This window comes from Pelodiscus sinensis, chromosome 6 (assembly GCF_052426305.1).
Source record: "Pelodiscus sinensis isolate ZL-2025 chromosome 6, ASM5242630v1, whole genome shotgun sequence".
In the NCBI taxonomy this organism is placed as follows: Eukaryota; Metazoa; Chordata; order Testudines; family Trionychidae; genus Pelodiscus; species Pelodiscus sinensis.
Window position 1 is genome coordinate 10,220,210 of NC_143057.1, and position 21,780 is coordinate 10,241,989.

At 42.0% G+C, this 21,780-nt stretch overlaps 1 protein-coding gene and 1 long non-coding RNA gene across 5 annotated transcripts in view; both read left to right on the top strand.

The window, feature by feature from the left end:
• The window catches only part of PTBP3 (polypyrimidine tract binding protein 3), a 106,563-nt gene that overhangs the window by 35,436 nt on the left and 49,347 nt on the right, over positions 1-21,780 (top strand). For 2 of the 4 annotated variants that reach the window (XM_075931420.2, XM_075931419.2), the window contains 2 exons: positions 6,268-6,343; positions 20,254-20,423. In XM_075931420.2, the coding sequence (XP_075787535.1) occupies positions 6,319-6,343; positions 20,254-20,423 (195 nt within the window). In that variant the 5' untranslated portion in view covers positions 6,268-6,318. The remainder of the gene's footprint in view (positions 1-6,267; positions 6,344-20,253; positions 20,424-21,780) is intronic. The other 2 variants (XM_075931422.2, XM_075931423.2) reach the window with 1 other exon arrangement.
• On the top strand, positions 7,937-17,975 carry LOC149524116 (uncharacterized). The gene is made up of 2 exons (XR_016349842.1): positions 7,937-8,439; positions 10,732-17,975. It is a non-coding gene; the product is annotated as an uncharacterized LOC149524116 (long non-coding RNA).

Genomic DNA, 21,780 nt, shown 5'->3' on the forward strand with positions numbered 1-21,780 from the left:
TACGGGCAAGAGTTTCTCCTACCAACATAGTAATCACCTCTTATGGAGGTGGAGTTAAGCTGATGGGAGAGCTCTTTTCTTTCGGCTTAGAAGATCTTCATGAGATACATGTCAGTAGCACACCAATGTAAATGTATAGTGTAGATTGCTGTTAATTAGATTAACAAAATGTATCTTAATGAAGTTGATAGTTTCTTTTACTGCTGGCTTAAAGAGCTAGTTGTCAAATTGTACTGTTACTCTATAGGTATCTGATTTAATATTGCTATAAAATTACAAAATAGATCCAGCGGAACATACATGTATTTACAAGCACTATCAAAATGTGTTGTCTGCAGGAAACTGAACTTCAATACTACAGTAAGGGCCCCAGAGTCAGTAATTGTCTTAATTCTGTGGCAGCTTTATATAATTTTCTGTAAAAATGTCTTTATATATGAAAATATACTGTCTATATTCTGTCCTCTTTTTGTTTAATATAAAACAATGTATTCTGCTTTGTCCTCATATCTTCAGCTTTTGATATGCCACCAATTTTTATACTAACAGTGAATTCCTGCATTGTTGAAGTTGTACGGGGAAGCTGGAAGCTTTGGCAGTTTTATAGCAGATACTTGGAACTGTGTAGTATAGTTTAGTATATTGAGAAATACTATTACATGACTGTTTTAGTCAATGGAAATGAAGGCTTAGGTAGTTCCAACGAGGATGGCAGTGATAACACGTCAGGCCTCACATATAATGCCTTCAAATATGGTTCAGCTCTTGTTTACAGACCAAACAAGGACAGGATGGACAAACCTTATCACTACTGAGCAGGGTCAAAAACTTCTTAGAATGGGTGGAAAGATCCAGTCAATGTGTATAAGGGGATCCCCTTCTCACAAACATCTGTTTTGCTCCTCCCCTTTAAAGCATCACTTTTATAAGGTAGGTCACACATCTGAACGGCATCACAACATGGGGCAAATAGTTTCCAAAGGAGGTATCTGTTTACATCAGTCTTCTCAAGCGAAGAGTGGTCAGGAATGCCTGCACCCATTTCCTCCCACCAATCACAGGATCACACTCAAAAATCCTAATGTCTATTGGGTAGGGAGAGCCAGGTCACTTTATGTGCAGAAGAAACGAGGATATGGAATTGATACATCTCCTGTAGGGTCATGCTGTCTGTGGCTTACCTCCCAAGCACACACAACTCACTAGCAGACAGCCATTCACAAATTCTCTCACGACTGCAAGTGGAAGAGACACACAAGAGTACTTTATGATCTATTCAGATGATGGGCATCATGGTCCCTAGATCAGTTCACCACTCACCAAAACCTAAGTCCATGCTACTTTCCCCAGAATGGGGAAAGGGCCATAGTCTCTGGGCTATGTTCTCGTCTTTCTCTGAGACAGGGACCTTCTGAATGGCTTTTCCTCTTTTTCCTTACAGTAGAATGTCTTGCTGAAAATAAAGGGATGGCGTTCCCATCAATTCTGATTACTCTTACTTGTCTGAGACATACCTGATTCCCTTCCATTTTCACAGCTTGTGTTTTGCATGCTTATCCCTCTTCCAGCTATTCTGTATATCCTTTTTCAGAACAGAGGATGTGTCTTACATCCCACATTGGTTCTAATACCTAAAAAGCTCCTGATCAAGGAATATACAAGAGGTTCTTTTATAGAAAGTCCTTGATGTAATACCCTACGTGCAGAGATGGTCCAGGTTTCAGATTTGGTTCATGTCTCAACAAATTTCTCCACCATCCAAGATTCTTAGGCTATGCATTCACTTTAAAAAGCTTGGGCCCATCTCTAAGCTAGCTCTGTTTGGGGCCACCTAACGGCTAGAACAGCTTTCCGCCAGCCTGTAGAAGGGTACTTATTGCTGTCACACCCATTAATAAGAGGTTCCTTAAGGCTTATAGAAAGCCTTTTCTCCCCTCCTCTGACTAGACCTCCCTTGAACACACCTGTTTGCTGCTATATTTATCCATGAAAATGGTCTTTCTGATAGAGATGACTGGGCTAGAATAGGAAAGAGTGGTTCTGATGACACATTCCCTTCCTACAGTGTTTTTTCCAGACAACCATGTGCTCAGAACCCCTCCAAAATTCATCCTTAAAATAACCTCCTTATTTCACAAGAATCGATTGATTCACATTCCTGTCTTCTATCTCAACCTTCTTTCTCATCAAGACATCTGAAGTATCCTGAGCTTCTCTAAAGCCTTTAGGAAGTCCCCATGGCTTTTCCTCTCCATCGTGGAAAGGTCCAAGGGCTCAGCAATATCAGCCCAAAGGCTGCCCAGGTGGGTCTTAAATTGTATCAGACAATGTTATCAAGTTTGCATCATGACCCCTCCAGACTGCACAAGGTGAAAACTTCCTCTGTTACCTGTAAACCACAAGCTATGGTGCGTCAGTGTCTATCGCTGTTAGGCCAAATGATCAGAAGTACCTATGTGATGTTGTTTGCCAGACTCTACTTTCAGTGTCTGCAAGTTTGGCTCTACGCAACTCACTAGCCAAACAGAGACTGCATGGGTTTGTACTTCCTTGATGTTCATAACTCCCTGGCGCACTGATTAAGCAGAAGCTTCTCTGCATACCATGAATGGGAGCTACACAAGTCCTAAGATATTTATGCAGTGGGAATACTCTGTTATGGGACCTCTTTTATATCCCAAGTGAACAGAAAAACATCCCCTGTCTTTTCCCATGGGAGCCATGGGTCATGATTCCCAGGATGATGCTCTCCTGTTGTCCTTGATAAGTATAAGATGCACCTTTCCTCCTTAGTTCCCCTACTAACACAAGTCATAGGGAAGATTTGTCACAACAGAACCATCATCTTCCTACCACTGTTCTGGCCCATCCAGTTCTGGCTGATGGATCTTGTAATGATGTCCATATAGTCATTTATCAGTACACGCCCATTTCTGTGTCTCATAATCCAGGGCGGGGGAAATCAAGCAGCAGCCCAACCCAGGCTCACTCCGCTTCAGAGCATTGGAAATAGAATCCTCATGCTTTGCCATTGTTCAGGAGATCCTTAACCAAAATAGAAATGATTCTACTCCAACCTACCACCTAGATCAAAGGAGGTGCTTTTCATAGAATCATAGAATCATAGAATAATAGGACTGGAAGGGACCTCGAGAGGTCATCGAGTCCAGCCCCCCACCCTCAAGGCAGGACCAAGCTCCGTCTACACCATCCCTGACAGATGTCTATCTAACCTGTTCTTAAATATCTCCAGAGAGGGAGATTCCACCACCTCCCTTGGCAATTTATTCCAATATTTGACCACCCTGACAGTTAGGAATTTTTTCCTAATGTCCAATCTAAACCTCCCCTGCTGCACTTTAAGCCCATTACTCCTTGTCCTGTCCTCAGAAACCAAGAGGAACAAATTTTCTCCTTCCTCCTTGTGACACCCTTTTAGATATTTGAAAACCGCTATCATGTCCCCCCTTAATCTTCTTTTTTCCAAACTAAACAAGCCCAGTTCATGAAGCCTGGCTTCATAGGTCATGTTCTCTAGGTCATGTTCTTCATAGGTCATGTTTTAGATCTGGGGGTGTTTCTTCTGACATTTGCTAGAGTGTTCCTGTCATCCTAGACTGTTTACTGTCCTTAAATAATTCAGGTCTAGCCTTTCGTTAGCTGTGGGCAAACTTAGCAGTGATTAGTGTTTTCTTCTTTATTTTACTCACCCAGTGTCTGAACAATTTATGGAGCACTTGCTCAGGATTGTCTCTCACATTTTTAGATCTAGACCTCAGTGGCATCTTAACCATGTTCTGTTATCACTGTCAGCAAAAACTAGTAGGAGACCACTTCATCCTCCCTGGATACTCAGTAACAGAATTGAAAGTTGCAAAAAAAAATTCACATGCAAATTTGACACTCATATTGGGCCTGTATAATGAGTGGCTAGATCGCTAGAAAAAGTAATTTCCCTCCTTCTGGTCCTCTCACCTTCTCATCGATTGTTGGGAGTGATCCACGTCCACACTAATTGAATTGGCCTTGTTAGCACCCATCTTTGCATGTGTACACATCCCTGCCAAAGTGAAGCTTCGGCTTCATGCATCTGAAGACGGGGACTCCAGCCTACGAAAGCTATGTCTATATACATTTGTTAGTCTTTAAATTACCACAGGACTCCTGATAATCTGTTTCGGCAAAAACAAACATGGCTACCCCTCTGAAAAGTGACACTTATCAGCCTAGCTTTGTGTTACCGTCCAGGCCTCCATATGAATCCTGAATGAGCGTTAAAGATGCGGAGAGAGCAATCTAAATATCCGGGCTTTGGCTGTTGATTCATTCTTTGGAAACTAACTTTCCAGAAAGCATTTCCTCTGACAGTACAGATCTAGTTCTCAAATGGTTGTTTTGAGGGATGAGTGTAAATTAGCTCTTCGGGGCAGGGATTATGTGAGTTTAGGGATGTCAGCGTGTAATTGACTACACAATTAACTGATAAATCTTGGCTTAATCATGTTGACTACACACATTTCCCTCCTTACTGCCTCTGTAGCAGAGGCAGCAAGAAGGGGAGAGCGGGAGCCGTTGCTCTTGAGGAGCTGGCTTTAAGCAAGTTCCCCCCAAACACTAGATCCATCTGCCTTTCACCCCCAGCCCCAGGCTGCTGCCTCTGTTAGAGAGGCAGTAGTGCGGAGGATTTAGGGGGGCATGCGGGATCCTATATGTGCAGGAAGCTGGCTCTGCACACCTGCCTGCCCCACCCTCACTTGCTGCCTCCTACAGAGCAGAGGCAGGTAGGAGCCTGCTGGGAATAGCTGGCTTAAAAGTTGGTCCCCCCAACACCAGCTCTTCAGTGTTGCCTGTTCCCCGCCCTGCAATCAGAGGCAGCAGCACAGGGGTGGGCAGGGGAGCTGCCGCGAAGCAGCCTGTGTCTGGTGTTTGCTCCACAGCAGCAGCCCCTGTCAGTGGGGGATCTGTGGGGGAGCTCAGACCCCAGTGGACAGGAGCTGCTGCTGCCTCCCCACACTGATACAGAGAGGGGCAGGGGGTTCCACAGGAGTGGGGCTGGGAGCACGCTGACTGCAATCCCTGCCCCCAGGGATTGTCGAATAGTCATGAAACTGTTAAGATGTGCCCTTTTCCAATCTTTTCCAATGCCAATATATCTTTTTTGAGATGAGGCTACCACGTTTGTATGCAGTATTCAAGATGTGGGCATGGGATATATATATATATATATATATATAGGCAATAAGATATTCTCTGTCTTATTCAGTTAAGGCTGTTAAATTGTGGTTATCTAACTAATTGTGTAGTCCCGGCTCGCGCTGGCTCTGGGAGCCATCCATGCTGCGGCTCTGCATTTTAAAAGTAATAAATGCTTCTGGGCTCTTATGACATTTAAAATGCAGAGGGGCAGTGTCCTGGATCAGCACAAGCCAAGACTGCTTGATCCCAGCTCGTGCTCAGTTCACCGGCCCCTGTTTACAGTGGCTAGGGCTGGCTGCAGGTAGGGGCTGCTACCAGAGCAACCCCTAGCCTCCACCAACAGACAACACCAGCCTGGATTGCCGCAAACAGGGGCTGCTTGGAGGCTGCAGCAGCCCCTGTCCATGGACCCTTGGCATGCTGCAGGCAGTGATGGCTTCACGGTAACCTCCCCTACCTTCCCCCCTGCTGCCTCTGATAGAGGTTAACAGGAGGGGGGCAGGCAGCATCACAGAGACGGCTTTTAAGTCCACTTGCCACAGCACCGGCTCCTCCCCCCCCCCCCCCCATTTGCTGCCTCTCATAGTGGGTAACGGGAGGGATCATGTGAGGATTACCCGTTCGGTTCCCTCCCTCTGCGTTATCGGCCGTTGTCAGCAGACAAGATACTGGGCTAGATGGACCGTTGGTCTGACTTAATATGGCCGTTCTTATGAGAGAGAAATAGAAAGTGTATTTATAAGCAATGGCTTAGAATAGGCAATAGATTTGTCAGTCTATGGTTTAATATAGCTCAGCTCATTTTCAGAAAACATTAGCACCTTGAATTTTAAGGGCCAACCAGTGTGATATGGCTGGCTGATATTTGCATTTGTTCTCTTTCTTGTTGGAATATTAGTTCATGTTCTTAAATATCTCACACAAAAAAATAGATAATGTGATGGGTAATGTTAAAAAGAAATTATGAAATGTAAAACTGAGTACCTGATTACAGTAATTTGTTAGTTCTGTTAAGAGGTGGATTTTTGCCTAGGAATGCCTTTCTGATAATCTTGTATTTTATGTTTTCAGCGTGGATCTGACGAGCTTCTTTCTTCAAGTATCACTAACGGGCCTTTTACCATGAGCAATTCTACTCCAGCTACAGGTATTTTTTTAAAAATAATAAATTTATGATGCTTTTATAGCTTAGCAATGTTAGCACAGTTACAGAAAATTTAACGTTGTGCACACTCTCATGTAACCTCTCTGTGAGCAGGCCCCCGAGTCTTAGATTCCTAGAGAGACAGGAAAGTCAGGCTCTTAGGGAGCAAAGGTGCCTGGATTCATTCTGTAGTGATCCTTGTGGGAATTAATGAGTAGTATTGTATTCTATAACTAATCAACATACACCTACCTCCCCCCTTTAGAACCTGAGAAACCCATTCAGATTGGTGAACATGTTTCCTGATTGCTTGAAACTTGAACAAAGATCTACTACAGAGCTGTGGCACCTACAAATAGAGACACGGCACTGCAAAACCTGAAATAATTTTTTCAGCACTGGTGAAGTCACTGAAAATTTTATGTAGTGGGCCAACAATTACCTCCTCTTAATAGCACGATCAAACCAGTAATATCTGTAGAGATTCCCAGGAGCCCATTCTTTATGCTTTCCTCCCATTCTGTTTTTAAGAGTGCTTCAGAAGATTGAGAGAGATGGAAATAATTCTGAGGCGGCAACACTAGCCAAAGAGATCTGGTTCTTTAAGACTACCTGCTTCTTTGGGTATTCAGCTCTTCCCATGTCACTTAAAAATGTGGTTGTGCTGTGGGAGCCATTACCATATGCATCTGAAAAACCTAAACCTAACAGTGAGTGGGATGTTTGTATATATGTAGATTGTACAATAAGGCAAGGCTAGCTCTCTACATCAAGATACTTCTCAGACTTAATAGTTGAAAAAAATGGCAATTTCCAATAATTTAGATTTTATTAATGATGGAATAGGTGACAGTTTTGTGGTTTAATACTTTCATGGTTGACTCTGACTTTAATCTGAAGTACTGCAAAATTCAGCTCTTAAATTATTTTCTTGCTAAAGTTAACAGAGTTTTAGATTAGTTTGAGGTCTGTATTTAGATATAACAAAAAACCAGGACTATGTAGCACTTTAAAGACTAACAAGATGGTTTATTAGAAGCGGTGGATGTCATATACCTAGACTTTAGTAAGGCATTTGATACGGTCTCGCATGATATTCTTATTGATAAACTAGGCAAATATATCTTATATAGGGCCACGATAAGGTGGGTGCATAATTGGCTGGATAACCATAGTCAGAGAGTTGTTGTTCACGGCGCTAAATCCTGCTGGAAAGGGATAACAAGTGGAGTTCCGCAAGGGTCTGTTTTGGGACCCGTACTGTTCAATATCTTCATCAATGATGTAGATATTCGGATAGAGAGCACGCTTATTAAGTTTGCAGATGATACCAAACTGGGTGGGGTTGCAACTTCTTTGGAGGATAGGGACATAATTCAAAATGACCTTAGCAAGTTAGAGAAATGGTCAGAGGTAAACAGGATGAGGTTTAATAAAGAGAAATGCAAAGTGCTCCACTTAGGAAGGAACAATCAGTTCCATACATACAAGATGGGAAGCGACTGTCTAGGAAGGAGCATGGCGGAAAGGAATCTAGGGGTCATAGTGGACCACAAGTTGAATATGAGTCAACAGTGTGATGCTGTTGCAAAAAAAGCAAATATGATTCTAGGTTGTATCAACAGGTGTGTTGTAAGCAAAACTCGTGAAGTCATTCTGCCGCTCTACTCTGCACTAGTTAGGCCTCAGCTGGAGTACTGTGTCCAGTTCTGGGCGCCACATTTCAAGAAAGATGTGGAGAAATTGGAAAGGGTACAGAGAAGAGTGACAAGAATGATTAAAGGTCTAGAGAACATGACCTATGAAGCCAGGCTTCATGAACTGTGCTTGTTTAGTTTGGAAAAAAGAAGATTAAGGGGGGACATGATAGCGGTTTTCAAATATCTAAAAGGGTGTCACAAGGAGGAAGGAGAAAATTTGTTCCTCTTGGTTTCTGAGGACAGGACAAGGAGTAATGGGCTTAAAGTGCAGCAAGGGAGGTTTAGATTGGACATTAGGAAAAAATTCCTAACTGTCAGGGTGGTCAAATATTGGAATAAATTGCCAAGGGAGGTGGTGGAATCTCCCTCTCTGGAGATATTTAAGAACAGGTTAGACCAGTGGTGGGCAACCTTTTTTTTCAACTGAGCCAAATCTCGCCAAAACCACAATTGAAATTTATTTTGAGAGCCACATTTTTAAACCCGAAAATACATAGGATGGTACACTGTTTTTAGTTTCAATAAGTTTTTATTGAGAATATTCTGCATGCAAGTATGCCTTTTCACCACTCTTGGGTATGTCTACATAAAAAAAGTATGCTTAACTCAAGGGTAGCTAATTTAGGACAAAACAGTGAAGATACAGCAACACAGCATTTAACTCTTATTAGTATACTGTTAAAGTCTATAGGGCAGCCTCAGATGAGCTAGCACTGCCAACCCAAGTTTAAAGCTAAATTGCTGTGCCTTAGTGAGCATGAGTTAAAACCCTTTTCCTCAGCAGTGAACTGTTCTCTTCTGATTCCCCTACATCTCTAATCCTCCATCAATAGGTCTTTCTGAAAATCCTCATCCCCACTCCATCTTTCTGTGGAAGTTGTATAGGGCTCTTCATCTATACCTTATAGCCAAGTAAACTAAATTGCAAAGAAGTTCAACTACCATCTCTATGCTGCCAGCTCAGTATTTCAGATCAGTCTCCCTCTGTCCAAATTCACATCTCAAGCTTGAAATTCCTAACTATAAGGTCACAGAAAGCAAATAAAACCTTAAAATGTTCAGGCTACAGTTACACATCACAAAGCAGCACAAAAGGAACAACCCCCTCCCAGCAGGTCAGTTTTAAATAAACAAAGCTTCCCCAGCAGTATCTGCAATCCAAACATGAGGAAGTGCATTAACTCACTGGAACAATTACAGAAAGGCTACAATAAAAAAAACCAAATCCTGCAACCCAATCGCCCTATTTTCATTGTTCAATTGCAAGAAGTGAGTAACCTCAAGGGTGAAGACTGCACTGGATTTTTAGAGAGCTTCCAGTTTCCAGAATCCCGGCTGTTCTTGTTAACACTTCTTAGAGGTATCTGTGTGTTGTCGGGTCTCTGGCTATCATGATAAGGGACCTACTGCACTGAGTATCTTTGCACAGGCCCCTCCGAGTGATTACGATAAGAAAGAACTAGTATTTTACAGACTGTTTAATTCACACAGAAAGAAACTTCTTCTCTCATTTCAGACCAAGCAAAAATTCAGAATGAAGCATCGCTAAAATCCACCCCTCTACTCTCCCGGGCCGTTTATCTGCCCAGGAGTGTTTTACACAGGTTCAAACTAAATGCTCCAAAATGCTTAGCATAACGTTCAAAGCGCAACAGCAGCACAGGCCAGCCAGGGTGGGGGTCTCAGCTGAGAAAAGGCTCCGCAACAAAACAAACGAGCTGTGAAGCAAGGAGTGAGACCCGTGAGCAAAGGCAGCCCGCCCCAAGAGACTGGGGTCCCAGCACCAGAGACAGGCAGCTCCGTGTAGAGACCCCAACGCCACCACCCCCCGACCATACAATGCAGACACCCCGACTTCCCGCAACGAAAAGAAGTGTCTGATCTGCCCCTCCTCCACGCGTCCGCACTGTCCTTTCCCGCACCCCGCCCTTCCTGCCACTTCCCCGTCTGCCCTCTCCGTCCCCGCCCGCCTCACTGACCCGCCCCGTCCTCTACTCCTTCCCAGTGCCCCTGTCTCGTCCACTCCCCCGCCCCGCTGTGTGTCCGGCCGGGCGCCGTGCTGCCCTGGGCGCCACCCCCCCACTGCCCTTGCCCCCTCCTTTCTCCCCACCCGTCCCACTGCCCCTGCCCCCTCCATTCTCCCCCTCCGCCCCTGCCCCTGCCCCCTCCATTCCCCCCCCCCGCCCCACTGCCCTCCTTTCCCCGCCCCTGCCCCCTCCTTCTCCCCCCCGCCCCATCTTCCCCTCCGTCCCACGGTTCCTCCACCCGCCACTCTGCCCGGGCGGCGCCCCCCCCGTCCCCGCCTCTAGCCCCCTTCCTTTACCCCCCCCCACTATCTCTATGCCCTCCTATTCCCGCCCCCCCATCTCACTGCCCCCCGGCCCGGCACTCACACGAAGCGGCGCTGAGCAGCAGGAGGTGCCGAGAAACACCACCCGGCCCCCTTCCCAGGTGAGGCCCCGCCCCCGGAGCCCCATTGGATCCCGGCCCACGCCCACCCGCCCCCTGCGGCCCCGCCCCACTCCAAATGCGGTTTGAATTGCGGTTTGGTCTAGTAACTAGACTTTTGGGGCGGCCGCCCGAGAGGAGGGAGGGGAGCGGGCGCCCGGCACACAGAAGAGCCGCATTAAAGCGTGTAAAGAGCCGCATGTGGCTCGCGAGCCGCGGGTTGCCGACCACTGGGTTAGACAGACATCTGTCAGGGATGGTGTAGACGGAGCTTGGTCCTGCCTTGAGGGTGGGGGGCTGGACTCAATGACCTCTTGAGGTCCCTTCCAGTCCTATGATTCTATGATTAAGTGATGAGCTTTCATGGGCCAGACCCACTTCCTCAGATCAAATAGTGGAAGAAAATTGGCGGTCAAGGCTGTGAAGGCTAGGACTATAATTAAGTTTAAAGAGAAGCTAGATAATTTCATGGAGGTTAAGTCCATAAAAGGCTGTTAGCCAGGGGATAAAATGGTGTCCTTGGCCTCTGTTATCAGAGGCTGGAGAGGGATGGCAGGAGATAAATCGCTTGATCATTGTCTTCGGTCCACCCTCTCTGGGGCACCTGGTGCTGGCCACTGTCGGCAGACAGGATACTGGGCTAGGTGGGCCTTTGGTCTGACCCAGTATGGCCATTCTTATGTCTGGGAGGCAGGGATAGCTCAGTGGTTTGAGCATTGGCTTGCTAAACCCAGGGTTGTGAGTTCAATCCTTGCAGAGGCCATTTAGGGATTTGGGGCAAATATTTGTCGGGGATGGTACTTGGTCCTGCTGTGAAGGCAGCGGACTGGACTCGATGACCTTTCAAGGTCCCTTCCAGTTCTAGGAGAGAGGCAATCTCCATTAATTTAAATATTTAAATTTTACTGACATCCCACGATGGAATCCAAAGACGTGGATTGACTACATGCCCTTGAATTGTTATAGTAGCCATTGCTTACAGGCTGGCCAAAACTCGCACAGAAAAGTTACGCTACACTATTCCACAGTACGTTGCCTTTACTGTTTGTCCATCAGCATTGTCTGGTTTCTTTGCTCAGAAAAGGGCTTCTTGTGTGTGCCATGCAGACTAAGCACAATTTCAATACAGATACATAGTATTTGTAACTTCAGTTACAAAAACAATACATTCATTCTAGTAAGATAATCATATTCCTCAAAATATAACTTTTCCAATGGCATGTCATGTGACTTATTTTATACCAAAATTCATCATGGTGATTTCATGATCATATCTTAATATTACTACGACGACTATGGGGTGTAGTGTCAAAATACTGTCTGTAAGCCCAATAATACAAAAAAGGAGACCCACACAATCACCTTCAGGGAAGTGAATTTTTGCAGCATGTTCATCTTTCAAAGAAGATATACGTCAAAGGTATGCTTTTCAGTTAATAGTATTTATAGTATGATTTTTACGAGTCACAGCTATTTACTTGCCACTTATAATTTGTGGGAGCTTTGTCTTGGCTTTGCTGTGTTTTGTCCCATATCTCATTTGAGTACCACATTCCAAGTGTTGATGAACCATGGAAGTACTCCCTAACTGTACTTGGTACAAAGTATTAATGCATCTTTGCTTTGACAAGTTTCCTATTTTCTAATGCCAAAGTTGACTTCATCTTTGTAAAGTGTTGTGCAATGCTTGATGTGAGAAAGCAAAATTGTGGGACTGTTAACTTCCTAACATTTATTTATATTGTACACATTTTACATGTATTGTGCACATGGTGCCTGTTGGTGTGGTGTATATTAAGCCTTACTTATATTAGATAATAGGTACCATTCATCCCAGTATTGTTGACAAAGATAACATCTTGTTAATCAAATAAACCTGCTTTTACGTATCCTGAAGACCTGTTGACCACTTCAGAACAAGTGTCTTTTTTGTGTCTCTTCCTTTATAAAGTGAACTGATTTAAATCAGCAAGCAGGAAACCTGGATTTAAATATGCATTTTAATCTGTTCTACATTTATAGTTTCTATATTATAGTAATTTTTCCTAAAGAAAGATTTATTCTTATTGGTTAGTAACCATTGAAGCAAGTTGAGTTGCAAGTCCATATATTTTCTTTACATTAACTTTGGTGGCAGTTCTGGTTGGAAGATGTAATATATAATTAGCTTACATAAAGGTATGTTGATATAGTATAACATACATTTAAATTCTTAATTTTTATTTTTGATTGCATTAGAAAATAGTGAATGATGCATTTCTTATTTGCCTGGAATAATTTTTCCTTGTGATATTTTTATTAAGCTGCATTTATGTGTGTCGTGTGGTTGGATTTATTTTAGCTCCAAGGGAAACCAGTACACTTCAGGGCTACTTAACCACTTTATTTGTTGCAAGCTTTAAGCAGTTAATACAGTTTTTTAAGTTTACAAGCCTTAAGAACAAATACTATACAATTTAAACCTTAAATTCTATAAATTCTAAACCAAATACAGTGCAAAGCAATTCAAAAGCAGTTACTAACAGATCTACTATATACAATAATAAAGCCTAATTCATTACACTTCACCTGTATACTACCTACGGTGCCAGGCAGGAGGTTGTAGTTCCATGTTTTCCCACCCATAGGAACATAGCCGGTGTGAAGGATCTAATCACTTCTAGTTACCTCAAGCAGGATGTGTTGGTCAACCCTGCCTATTCCTGCGCCCCCCCCCCCTCCCCCCACCGATTGTTCTTACTAAACCCAATTTATAGCAAAGCGAGACTTGGTCATTCTAATAATATTTACCAATTGATTACGTATTATTTAGGATACGCCCCTATTTGGGGTAGATCCTGCTACTCAGAATGCCACTGCTATGTGCACAGTTAACAGTTTTATGGCTGCATCTGTACTTTTTGCTGATCAGAAACAAGTACCAGTACAAGGCTGCTTGTCCTGTGTGTTCTTGAGGTGGTCTCGCATACTATGCTTAATCTGCATTGTTACGCATAACAATTCCTGACTCTCGGGCCCTGCCTGCATGCTTTGTTATATCAGACTTGAGCAGGCCAGAAATCTACACTTTGGACAAAGCAGACATCACCAGGTACTGCCAAGGCAGGGTAATGCAGGCTCCCCCACACTATGGAAATTGGAACTGACTTAAAATGCACAAAATTATTATTTAAAAAATATGCATTAGTTAAAGAAAACTACCTTACATATGCTGGATTTAAAAAGAAAAGTTTATCAAAACTTGTTTTGCATTTAAGACTTGTTACACAAAGGAAGCATTTTAGTGAATTGAACTGCAGAAAGGGATTTAGTGGTCATAGTGGACTACAAGCTAAATATGAGTCAACAGTGTGATGCTGTTGCAAAAAAAAGCAAACATGATTCGAGGTGTGTTGTGAGCAAGACACAAGAATTCATTCTTCCGCTCTACTCTGCGCTGATTAGGCCTCAGTTGGAGTACTGCGTCCAATTCTGGGCACCACATTTCAAGAAAGATGTGGAAAAATTGTAGAAGGTTCAGAGAAGAACAACAAGAATGATTAAAGGTCTAGAGAACATAACCTATGAAGGAAGACTGAAAGAATTGGGCTTGTTTCGTTTGGAAAGGAGAAGACTGAGAGGGGCATGATAGCAGTTTTCAGGTATCTAAAAGGGTGTCACGAAGAGGGAGAAAAATTATTCTCCTTGGCCTCTGAGGATAGGACAAGAAGCAATGGGCTTAAACTGCAGCAAGGGAGGTTTAGGTTGGACATTAGGAAAAAGTTCCTAACTATCAGAGTGGTCAAATACTGGAATAAGTTGCTGTCATGATCATGAGGGTTAGCCAACAGCCTGGGAACTAAGGGGTTAACCTTACCTAAGTCAGGTAGATTCAGCCAATAGAAATGTAGGTAGGAATTTCAAACTGGGACAAAGGAATGTTTGGTTTCTCCCTCCTTTTGTCCTGGGCAGTTTCTCTCCATCTACTGAGGGGGACAGACAGAGTGTCTCCCTCCAAGAATAGACTCTTCACTCTTCAGTAAGTAGGGTAAAGTTTAGATAAATCAGTTAGGTTTTATTGTTTTATGTTTTGGGAAATGGGATCTGATGTCTGGGCATTTAAAAATGCTTTTTGCTCTCTTTTGTAACTAAGCTCCTCGCTGATGGTGGGTTTCTCCTCCATGAGTATATTACTTTGTTACTTTTTCATCTAGTCATTATGCGTTCAACAGGAATATTGTACTGATGATAAAAGTTCTTTCTCTTTTCTTTTCTTAACCTGGCATTGGTTAATTTTTGTGTCCTGGTTTGTATTTTAGGGGTGAGATTTCCCAAGTGATCTTTCCCCTGATTTTCTTATCAATACTTGGGTGGTGGCAGCGGGATTTTATCCCTAAAATCTAGGTTAAGATTTTGGGGGGAAGTTTTATACCAAAGCCTGGTAGATAAGGTTTTTGGGGTACTTTTGCTGGCCCCCACTCCTGCATTTATCATGCCAGAGTGGGGAAGGAGCCATGACAGTTGCCTAGGGAGGTTGTGGAATCTCCATCTCTGGAGATATTTAAGAGCAGGTTAGATAGACATCTGTCAGGGATGGTCTAGATGGTACTGAGTCCTGCCATGAGGGCAGGGGACTGGACTTGATGACCTCTCGAGGTTCCTTCCAGTTCTAGTGTTCTACGATTCTGATTATTTCTGGTCACTGCTCTTCAAGATGTTAGAACTACTGGATCTCATCCTCAGGCCTCATTTATATTCATCAACTGGAAGAGGAATACAAGCTCTCTGGCTTTTTTTCAACTCCAAATGGTAACCATTCTCTGAATGAGCAAGCTATTGCACTGAAATATTAGAATACGTTGAAATAAAGGTGTTCCGTCTTGAAGTGACTACTGCTGTGAAAAGCTGATTTTTATCTGTTAATCAACTCTGGCTTCAGGTGCTTTGTCAGTAATTTCTACCAGTTCTGTGGTGTGTTCTTCAGAAAATGTATAGCAAATAAGTTTGGCTTGAATTTTTGTCTTTAATGTAAATTATTTTAATAATTCTGGTATGTTTTTAGTTCTAAATATAGGATGACAAAATGCTAGTTTAATTTTAAATAGATTCATTTAAAAAGTATTTAAATCAGATTTAAATAAAATGCATTTTTTAAACTCTTTATGTCCTCTGTATTATCTAAATCTGAGCCTGTACTGAAGTCCTAGATACCGAGATGAAACTTCTTTACATCCAACTTCTTTGGTAGTTGTACCCACCTCCATACTGTGAGGTCTTAGTCTCTTCTATTTTCTACATTTTAGGAATTGTCATTTTTTGCAGTAGACCTCCTCCTTTGCCTTTATTGATACTTGACAAAAGCCTTGGAAAGGAGTCCCTGTCATCATAGATCACATGCCTCAGGGAGGTCTTATGTTCCCTAGTGTACATGTTTGTGTACTATATAGACTTCCGATATGGGGCACAGTCCCTTTTCCCTTTGTCTCTGTGGAACTATCAATATCTTTCCTGTGCTCCTTATTCAGCTGCATTGAGATGTAGATTAAAGTTGTATCCTCTTAAAGAATTTTCTAGGGGTGGCTCAGCCATACCATTCAAAGCACTTTCAGATTGAGAAGAGCCTCACAATAAGAAAGATGACCTTGTGGAAAAATTTGTGCACTTAACGTTGTGATGGGACCCTCAGGATACAGTTTAGAACAGTAGGAATGCTGTGTTTCCTTTAACTCTTCAGCCTGAGCGCGCTCACAAGGTTTTGCTAGTGACAAGCAGCCCTATGCCTGCCTGAGATGCATGAATGCTCTCAAAGCCACTTATGAACAGTGTTCATCTTTTCCATCCATATGTAGATGTTTTTCCCATCCATATGTACAGTACATTTTCTTATGTACACTGAGGCATGTGTGAAAATGCACTCCTATACTATACCTCAGAACTAGACCATCATGCACTGCTCCAGGTGAACTGTGCAAATGGAACTGTGCAAATGGATTGTGGGCATATATTAGCCTTTGTAAAACATAAGCAAATTACTAGATACTTAGAACTTCCTGGCAAAGATAAGTAGTAAAACAAGATTATTGACCATATACTCCCTAAATCAACACTCGTACATAAGGAGCTTAAACAGATCTTCTGCGAAGGTAAGTTTACTCCTCTTGCTAGTTTGCTACTTCATATCACCACCTATCCTGTCTTGTTGGCTTGCAATGGGACGAGCTTCTACATCAATCCAAAAAACTTTGAGGAGACCAAAAATAAATTCAAGGTAGTGGCTACAAAAGGCCAGTTGATGATGGATTCCATTCTGAGGGTCTGTTCACTAAAGCAGAGAGAACAGCCAGCTTGAACCAGTAAGTTCATCCTGGGTTTGAAGGAGCCAAAGGTGTAATCTTACATGTGTCATGTAACGTGGAATGAAATCCAGTAGACTAAAGCAGACTCTTGATTAGATTTTTGGATGAGTTCAAGTGTTAAATCAGTGGTTCGTTGCTGAGAATTTTTCTTGAAGTATATGAAGATCAGTAGTGCCCTTATTCATTGTATGGATTGAGTTGAGCTGAGAAAGCTTTGCCTCAGTTGATCCTGAGATCATACTGTATTTCCTCTATCCAACACTATTTAGATTTTTAAAGCTATTTCCACAAGTTGGGAGCTGTTCTCTGCCTGGTACTTGATTGCTGTACTCTTGTCAAGGTTTTTTGATAGACCTTCTGTACTGTGTTTTTTCATAAGGACAGAATTGCATTCAAGCCACGTCCAAAATGTTTTACAAACATTTTTTGTATTTTTTCATGTGAATCAATTTATATACTTATTGTTCCCCCTTCCCTCCCTCTCCAAAAGTTCTCCTGTGGAGGCTAAACTCTCCACTGTAGACATTCTTAAGATTGTGTTTTTTATCTTGCTAGGGCAAAGCCAGACTATGTGGTTTTTGGTAAGTCTAAAGTGCAGCCTGTTTTCTCAGACTCAAAATGAGTTAGACTGCATTAAGATTTCCTGCTCATTAAGTAACTGTCTTTCTCCCTCAAGTCAGGGAGACGCTCTGCTAGGGCTCTGACATCTGTAGTCTGCTTTTGGAAAAATCCCTATTTCTGTGTTCTGTAGTATGCCCACTTGAAGTTCAGTTCATATATTTACCAATCCCTACTCCATTGTGTCAGTTTCTAGATCAGAAGCTCAGTTTGGAAGGACTCTCCTATAGTAGTTGTGTGATAGGAATCCGATCTAACTAACTACTTGAGAGAGAATTGCTAATTACACACCTACAATGGGATCCCTCCTGGATTACTCTGTCTTTTTACGGTAATACGTTTTGCAAGATGCTTTTGTTCATTTGGATCTCAAGACTCTCCTTCCTTATCAAGTGGTATGGAGTTCTTATCTGGATTTCTGTATTGGTGAAAGAACTGAATGGTATCTGCTTGATCATACTTTCCTTAGGCTATGTCTAGACTGCAGTGGGTATTCGAAAAAAGGGGCCTTTAAAAAAAAAAAATCAAAACAAACAAACAAACATACTTTACCTGCATCTAGACTGCTACTGTGTTCTTTGGAAATTAAATCAAAAGAACACAGCGCTTTTTGGACAGCGGTAAACCTCATTTTATGAGGAGGAACACCTTTTTTTGAAAGTGCTCTTTTGAAAAAGGCATTCTTGACTGCAAACCAGGCTCTTTTTGAAAGAGCATCCAGATTGTCTGGGTGCTCTTTCGAAAAAGTTGTGGCTGTCTAAACCATCTCTTTCAAAAGAAACTTTTTTGAAAGACTCTTTCAAAGGAAGAGTGTAGTCTGGACTCACCCTTAATGTTGGAGGGTGAAGGTGTGCAAAGTGCACACACAGCCCCAACAGACATTGGGCAGAAAGATGTGCATACCAATAGTGGGATCCTTGTGGACAATACTTCTTGAACTCATTACCATAATTATTTTTTTTCCTTTGGCAGATAAGGTTCTTGTAAACTTGGGCAAAGATCCTTTTGGCCTATGGTAACACAGAGATGTTAATTTCCCACAAAAAATCATAGAATCATAGAATACCAGGACTGGAAGGGACCTCGAGAGATCGAGTCCAGTCCCCTGCCCTCATGGCAGGACCAAGTACTGTTTAGACCATCCCTGATAGACATTTATCTAACCTACTCTTAAATATCTCCAGAGATGGAGATTCCACAACCTCCCTGGGCAATTTATTCCAGTGTTTAACCACCTGACAGTTAGGAACTTTTTCCTAATGTCCAACCTAAACCTCTCTTGCTGCAGTTAAAGCCCATTGCTGCTTGTTCTAGCCTTCAGAGGCCAAGATGAACAAGTTTTCTCCCTCTTCCTTGTGACACCCTTTTAGATACCCCAAAACTGCTATCATGTCCCCCCTCAATCTTCTTTTTTCCAAACTAAACAAACCCAATTCCTTCAGTCTTCCTTCATAGGTCATGTTCTCTAGACCTCTAATCATTTAATTCAGTAAGGTTTTTCAAGGATATTGGAGTCCATTGTGCTAAATGCTAAGGTTATGTATTACTGTGGGCTATGATTGAATGTACATACCTCACTAGAGGGGACACGTCTGACCCCTGTGAAATGTTATGGACTGCAGATTGACTGTATTGAGCAATATTCCAAACCAAAATGACTCTTTTGGACAACCTGTGTCAACTGGTTTGCCTAGAGAATCCCTGTCCAAGATGGGACAGCTAAAAACCAGAAGCCTAAAGTTGGTCACCTTAGTAGGCCAGGGAGGGGTAATACAACTATAATTGCCCTGAACTGTGACAGGGACAATATAAGAAGAAAGTGGTGTTGTCTTCTTTCTTCAGATTACAGTGTGGTGCAGCCTGGTTTCTTATTGTGCAGCAGGATATACTTAAAAGAACAAAAATGTATTTTGCCAGCTTCTCACAGCAGATGTTCTAAGGTTTCTGATAAGTGCTTTCTAACCATGTGTGTCACTGAGATGGGCACTGTAAAATTAAAAATCACACTTTTGAAATTGTATCTAGCTCAATAAGATTAGAGGATATGGTATTTCTTATTTATAGGTGCATTTGACCATACGATAGTGGTTTCTTATTGTTTTTACCTATGAATGTGGTAGAGTTTTTTGTTCTTACATGTCACTTATATTCATAACCTCTAGTCTTACTAGTTGCTTTAGTCACATTAGATCCTTCATACCGTAATGATTTTACAATCAAGGAATATATAAGCAACAGAAAAAGGGTGATGGGGAAGAATAGACCATGGAAGTGGCTGGTGGCAAATTTTTTACTCTAATTGCCCTTCAGTATATAATTAGTTGGTTGACTTACTGTACATGACATGATACATGTGGTACTTAAAGGACCCGGTGGCTCTAAATCCATGCAAGTTTGCAGAGGAAATTGGGAGCAGATGTATTTCTAAACTACTTTTGATGTTTTTAATCGAATAAATTATAGAATGTCTTTTAATATTGATGACTTCAGATGAGGATCAGCTTTAATAATAGTAAAGGTAACAATCTAATTATTTTAGAAGTATCAGAGGGGTAGCCGTGTTAGTCTGAATCTGCAAAAGCGATGAGAAGTCCTGTGGCATCTTATAGACTAACAGATTTATTGGAGCATTAGCTTTTGTGGGCAGACTACGAAAGACCACATGCATCTGATGAAGTGGGTCTTTGCCCACGATAGCTTATACTCCAAGAAATCTGTTAGTCTATAAGGTGCCACAGGACTTCTTGTTGTTTAATTATTTTAGAATTAAAATATGCATCTTATAGTAATTGTTCTTTCTCTAATATTTTAGCTAATGGGAATGACAACAAGAAATTTAAAGGAGACAGATCTCCCTGCTCCCCTTCTCGTGTCCTTCACCTTCGTAAAATTCCAAATGATGTCACTGAAGCAGAGGTCATTTCATTAGGTCTCCCTTTCGGCAAAGTAACAAATCTCTTGATGTTGAAAGGAAAAAGCCAGGTATGTAATTATTTGTAGGACTGAAATGCAAGAGGGCACTATTTATATACGAGTTTACCTCTTTGGTATCGCATTTGGTTGAAAAATTGTAGGGCCAATTATTTTATAGATTATTTGAGACTTTCAACACATCGGTTTTAAAACTTTATGAAATGATGCAATTGTATTGATCTCAAAATCTGTGTAAATGTCCAATATAATATGCCATTCTTTATATTATTGGAAGAGATAAAATAGAATTATCCTATTGTTTAATATACAGCATGCTGGGTAATGCTTTCTATTGTCTGTCATATACAAAAGTAATTGCACACCAATGAACTACATTGATATGAACAGCTGTTCTCAAACATCAAGCTGAGGATAAAGAATTATGGTTATCTGTTTTATTTTTTTTTATTTAAAGAAAACCTAATCTTCATCCTGAATAAACAGGAAATCTTTATTTTTAAATTTCATATAGTTGGTATTTATTAACCCACTGTTCTAGGAATTAGGTTATGTCATTTGACACTAACCAGCTTCTAGTTTGTGCTCTATAATACTGCTTAACTTAGTACATATATTCCCCTGTTCGGCTGATTGGGTAATGGGGAGATAGCATTGGGTTCCAGGAATCTATAAAATTCTTTACAGGAATGTTGTAGTCACTAAAGTTCAATATAACTATCCCTGCCACATGTTTGTGCTTGCAACACAGTGGGGATATAGGTCCCCAACCATCAATGGATTACTCTCTTGGTTGATGTGATGCTGATTAGGCCTCACTTGGAGTATTGTGTCCAGTTCTGGGCACCGTGTTTCAAGAAAGATGTGCAGAAATTGGAGAAGGCCCAGAGAAGAACAACAAGAATGATTAAACGTCTAGAGAACATAACCTATGAAGGAAGACTGAAAGAATTGGGCTTGTTTAGTTTGGAAAAGAGAAGATTGAGAGGACACATGATAGCGGTTTTCAAGTATCTAAAAGGGTGTCACAAGGAGGAGGGAGAAAAATTATTCTCCTTGGCCTCTGAGGCTAGAACAAGAAGCAATGGGCTTAAACTGCTGCAGCCAGGGAGGTTTAGGTTGGACATTAGGAAAAAGTTCCTAACTGTCAGGTGGTTAAACACTGGAATAAATTGCCTAGGCAGGTTGTGGAATCTCCATCTGTGGAGATATTTTAAGAGTAGATTAGATAAATATCTATCAGGGATGGTCTAGACAGTACCGGGTCCTGCCATGAGGGCAGGGGACTGGACTCAATGACCTCTTGAGGTCCCTTCCAGTCCTAGTATTCTATGATTGTGTCACATCCACAATCCCTGTGTATCATTCAGATTTACTACGTGGGTAAAGTAAGGCAATTTTTTCAAAT